The sequence below is a fragment of the Phascolarctos cinereus genome, unplaced genomic scaffold, assembly GCF_003287225.1.
Source record: "Phascolarctos cinereus isolate Bilbo 61053 unplaced genomic scaffold, phaCin_HiC Scaffold_726;HRSCAF=1367, whole genome shotgun sequence".
NCBI lineage: Eukaryota > Metazoa > Chordata > Mammalia > Diprotodontia > Phascolarctidae > Phascolarctos > Phascolarctos cinereus.
The window spans coordinates 36,405,348-36,411,189 of NW_027556098.1; the positions used below are offsets into that span (position 1 = coordinate 36,405,348).

The 5,842-nt window shown below is 37.9% G+C and overlaps 1 protein-coding gene across 1 annotated transcript; it reads right to left on the reverse strand.

Moving 5' to 3' along the window:
* Positions 1–1,563: 1,563 nt before the first annotated feature.
* On the reverse strand, positions 1,564–3,466 carry LOC144454345 (histone H2A-like). Its single transcript, XM_078146123.1, has 3 exons — positions 3,148–3,466; positions 2,411–2,471; positions 1,564–1,585 (listed from the first exon to the last, which is right to left on the reverse strand). Exons 1-3 carry the CDS (start codon positions 3,464–3,466, stop codon positions 1,564–1,566), a joined length of 402 nt encoding a protein of 133 aa, XP_078002249.1.
* Positions 3,467–5,842: the final 2,376 nt, after the last annotated feature.

The window sequence follows — 5,842 nt, forward strand, 5'->3', positions numbered from 1 at the left end:
GAAGTCAGAAGATGAACTAGGAGAGTCATTCCTTTGCTGCTTAACTACTTGTGAATTCTGGATCAAACCTTTTCATCTCTCTGGTCCTCATTTTCCTTGTATCTGAAATGAGGGAATTAGATTAGATAAACTATGAGGTGCCTTTCAGATCTGATCTCTAATCCTATGATGCCATTTTGTGTATGTATGCATACGTGTACACATATATAACATAATTACCATATATTATATATCATATATCATTGTGTGTGCGCAAGCCCTGCTCTCAAAGATATTATAATTAAGCAAGGAGATAAGATATTACACACATTAATCACATGACTAGTATCATTTAAATAGCCAAATGTGTGGTGCAGATAATATTGAGGAGCTCAGAATCCAGCGTAGGTTGAAATTGGGTCTTACGGTGAATCTAAGGAAATGGCAGGATTTCACAATTTTTAGAGTAGGAAGGAACCTCAGCATCCATGTAGTCTAATTCATGCATGAAAAGAATCCCCACTCTAACACCCAGTAAATGGTCATCCAATTTGTTCCAGATGACTTCCAAGGAGGGGATCACTTTTACTCAGCTTTAATAGGCATGTTTTCATGACATCAGGCTTAAATTTACCACTTTGCAACTTGCCCCGGAACCAAAAAGAGTAACTATGATTTTTCTTCTACACGACAGCCCTTCAAATACTTGGAAACATCTCATTTCCTCCCCCACCCCACTTCTCCCTTTTCTCTAAATATTCCCACTTCTTCCAATCACTCCTCATATGACAACGATCCAAGGCCCTTCATATCCTGGTTGCCCACCTTCAGGAACTTTGCAGCTCAATGTGCTTCTTAAACTCCAATACCTAGAACTGATCCCAGTATTGCAGATGAGGTATGATGAGGGCAGAGTTCAATAGCACTATCACTTCCTTATTTCCAAAAGTTGTAACTCTTTCAATGCAACCCAAGATCATATTAGAGTTTGGGGCTGGTAAGTAAATTGTACTGTTCATACAAATTGGTTGAACTTACAGTCCACCTAAACCCCAAGATCTTTTTTCCAGAAGAACTTTTATCCACCCATCATTCCTCCAACTTATGCTTATGATTTTAGCCAAGTATAAGACTTTACTCTTATCTCTACTGAATTTCATCTTATTAGATTCTGCCCCATGAGCTAAGCTGTAGAGATCTTGTTGGATACTGTCATCTGGTATGTTAGCTGTCTCCCATCTTTGTGACATCTGCCAATATGATGGCCAGGGGGAAAATGGCATTTCCAGCAGTGGAAACAGCAAGAACAAAAAACAGGTAGGGGAGAGTGGGCCAGGAGAGTCTTCAGGACAAGAAAATACCAGCTTGAAAATACCAGGATTCACAATGAGAGGAGAAGGGTTAATGGCAGAAAAAAATGTGGAGAAGTAGTACAGGAAATATCCTAATTCATTAACAGCCCAGTTTGAGTTCAATCCTTTTTGACCGATAGAGAAGGCCAAACTTTGTGCTGCCTAGAAATGTTAATGACTAAATATGGATTGTAAGAACAGCAGGACATAAGATTATAGCAGACTTGTGCTATCAAGGTACCAGCGCCTTTTTCCTGCAAGTGGAAAATAAAACAAAAATAAAAAACAAACAAACAACACTAGTCTCTATGTTCTGCCTACCGTTCTTTTAATCATCATCAACAGATTCTCTTTCTAAAAGCACCTCCTCCATGGTCCACTCCCGTAAAAAACAAAACAAAAACAAAAAGAACCCACCACCTAGTCATACTTTTGGCAGACTAGTGAAATTAGAATTAGGGAGTGGTGATGAAACTGGAGCCAAAATAACTTGTACTAATTGCCTGAATCTGAATTAAAGCCAAAGAATTAAAATATAAATGAACTAAAAACAGCAACATTTTCCAGAAATGCATACTGAACAAGTATGTCTTCCTGAAAATATTGGATAAGAACTGCTTAGGCCATTTCAAGATCATAATACTCACTTTCATGAACATTATCTTTCACCATAAGATTAATTTCAAAGAGGGAAGTGCACAGATAACCATGGATTGTATATCTTTCTATAAGCAATCCTAATGTATGTTATATGGGGATGCTTTAAAAAAAAAAAAAAAAGGAAAACAGTGTAGTTTAGTGGATAGAATACCAAGATGACTTGAGTTCAAATCCTTCTACTGATCTGTACTGACTGTATGACCTTAGGCAAGTCACTTGACCTCCGAGTGTCCCCACTCAATTCTCCAAGATTAAAAGTTATGGAAGAGCCAACAATTTGTCTAGAGAAATCAAATTTTCACTTGATGATCACAGGTTTTCACCGTTGATCACCTTAACTTGATGAAGTCACAGGTCTGGACCAAAAACTAAACACTAAACCTAACCCTCATCACCCAGACTTGTGCTTATCTACCCACCCGTCTGTCATGGGACACACTTGAATTCCTAGGCCCAATACAATTCCAGTGTTTAGAACTCCTGTTTAAACAGCAGACATTTAGACACTAAATCATTATCTCACTTAAGTTTTATCTGATCATTTTCTCAATGTGACTGGGCTGTAATAGGGTTATGTTTCCTCTGCTGACTAGCAGGAGTGTTTAGGTTATTAAAAAAACTCAGCTGCCTACATCAGGCCCGTTTCTCCACATGAGTGAATTTCCCTTTAACTCTCTCTAAGGAAAACAGAGCTTGTACTAACAGAAGAAATAAAATTTCCTTCCTGTTCTAAAATGAAAGACTGAGAAGAAAAGGAAATATCGTTTTCTTCCTTTAAACATACCCAGAGTAACCAGAATCCCAGGTTGATGTTTATTTGAAAGCTAAAGGAATCTTGTAGCTTCAGTAGGATTTCTACAGACCAATTTAAAACAGCAAACATTTTTTATTAGTGCATTTCTATAAGTGACTCATTAAATAATTAAAAACCCAAATTGTCACCTAATGTCACCTATCATCAACCATTCCAAACAAACTGATACTACTTAGAGCAAGCAATATGTGTCTGAAGATATAAAAGTTCCAGGGATCCCCCCTCTTTTCTTTTTCTTTGGAAGACAGCTAGACCTTTTGGATGGAAGCGCGCACCCATCTGGTAGATCTTGAGGAGTCTTCCAGGAAAGTAGTTGATAATGAATGTAGGGCATCACCCCACCTTCGGGGATCGTTGTACCAGCCAAGAGCTTGTGAAGTTCCTCATCATTGTGAAGGGCTAGCTGGATATGTCGAGGGGAGATCCGGGTTTTTTTGTTTGCCTGAGCAACATTACCAGACAGCTCCAGTAATTCGGCTGTCAAATATTCCATCACAGCAGCCAGAAAGATAGGGGCTTCAGCACTGATTCTTTCAGCATAATTTCCAGCCTTTAAATACTTATAGATTCGGCCTACTGGGAACTGCAAGCCAGCCCTGTAAGACCGAGATATCTTGGAGGATGAATTTTTCTTGATAATCATTTTGCCTGGTGTAGACATGTTCATTCAGCTGGGGAAAAAATAAAAATCACTTATTTTTGTGACATTATAATTATCACCCCAGTATTTCTCTACACAGAGAGTCAGTGTTGCATGGTACATCAGGGGATCATAGGATGATGGAGCTAGAAGTACTTTGAGGGCCATTGAGTCCAATACTTTCATTTTGCAAATGAGGAAAACTGAGGCACACAGAGATTAAGTGACTTGATCAGGATCATTTATCTAGTGTCTGAAGTAGGATTTGAACTCGGATTTCCCTGACTAGAACTCCAGTGCCTTATCTACTATACCATATTTCCTTTCTAGATCATCTAATCCAACCCATTTCTGAATGAGAACTTTATCATAGTATCTTTGAAAAATGGCCATATATGTAGTACTAGAATAGAGGTTCTTAACCTTGAGTCCACGAAATTTTTTGAATGTGTAATTTGGTAATTATATTTCAATATAATTGTGGTCCTTGGTAATCCTATGTGATTTATTTTATGCAATTAAAAACATTATTCTGATAAAGGGTCCGTAAGTTTCACCAGACTTCCAAAGGAGTCTGTGATAAAACAAAAGATTTGGAACTCCTGTATTTGAAGATTTTCAAGAAGAAGAACTCACTGCCCTTCTAGGCCAGAATATTCTCCTTTTAAGCAGCTCAACTCATTAGAAGGCTAGATGGCACTGTAGCATCGTGTCAGCTCAGTTCAAATCTGGCCTCAGACACTTACTAGCTGTGTGACCCTGGGCAAGTCACTTAATCCCATTTCCTCATCTGTAAAATGAGCTGGAGAAGGAAATAAACTACTCCAGCATCTTTGCCAAGAAAACCCTAAATGGGGTCACCAAGAGTCAGACATGACTGAACAACTAGTCATCAGGGAGCATTTGGAAATCTCTCCACAACTTCTACTCATTGTTCCTTGTACTGCTCACAGCTGAAAGAAACTTAATCTTTTTTCTTTAAAACAATCCTTTGCACAATTGAAAGCATTATGGAAAACCACTCCTTTTCACTTTAAGTCATCAAAGATGCCCAACACCATATTAGATACTTGGAGGCATCTAATATCTCCAGAAAGAGGTATCAGAGGGGTATGGAGGTATAAGAAGAGCAGAAATAGCTTCTGCTTTCAAGATTCTTGCTGCTATTGAGAAGAGATGGAAAAGACCATCCTAGAAAGCAATTTGGAACTATGCCCCCAATCACCACATACCCTTTGACCTAAGGGCTACATGCCAAATAGATTAAAGAGAAATAGGACCTAATATACAATAAATATGTGCGTACATATATATGTACATATACACACACACTATATGTGTGTATGTGTGTATGTGTGTATGTGTGTATGTATGTGGGTGTGTGTATGTGTGTGTGTGTGTATGTGTGTGTGTATGTGTGTGTGTATGTGTGTGTGTATGTGTGTGTGTATGTGTGTGTGTATGTGTGTGTATGTGTGTGTGTGTATGTGTGTGTGTATGTGTGTGTGTGTATGTGTGTGTGTATGTGCGTGTGTGTATGTGTGTGTGTGTATGTGTATATGTATGTATATGTATGTGTATGTGTGTGTATATATATATATTTACAGCTGTTCTTTTTATAGTAGCAAAGACCTGGAAATTAAGGAAGTGCCTATCATTCAGAGAATAGCTACACAAATTATAAGAAAATAATAGAATACTTGTGTATGATGAGAAGAGGTGAAAAGAACAGTTTTGGAGAAACCTAGGAAGACTTGTAGGAACTAATGCACTTTGAAGCGAGCAAAACTAGAACATTTTGTGCATTGTAAAGACAGAGAACTTTGAAACACTTAGGAACTATAATTCATACAATGATCAACCATGATACCAGAGGGGCCGATGATGTTACCCACTTCCTGACAGAGAAGTGTTAGACTCAAAATGCAGAACAAAACACAAATTTTAGGTCGTGACCAGTTTGTGAATTCGTCTTGCTTGACTGCACACATTTATCACAATGGTTTTGTTTTTCTTTTTCAATTGTAGGGCAAGGTAGGGGAGAGAGAGATGATAAATTTTGTTAGATAATAACTCAATTTTAAAAAGAAAAATGAACAAACTGAGTTTGGGGTGGAGCAGATTAGGGAGAATGCTGACAAACTGAATGGAGTAAAAACCTTTCTGCTAGATAGGAGTTGCAATTATTTAGATGCCTCCTAACTACCCTTCTTCTGAAGGCTAAAGATAATTTCTCTCCTTAAGTATCAACTCTATCTATCTTACCCTGGAATACCAATTCTTACATGTTTCTCCAAAAGATTTCTCTGTCTTCTTCAAATACTATACTGTCTATCAGTTAGCATGCCATCACCTTTCTTTAAAGGTATTTTCATTGATTGTGGAGGAAAAGGCTAC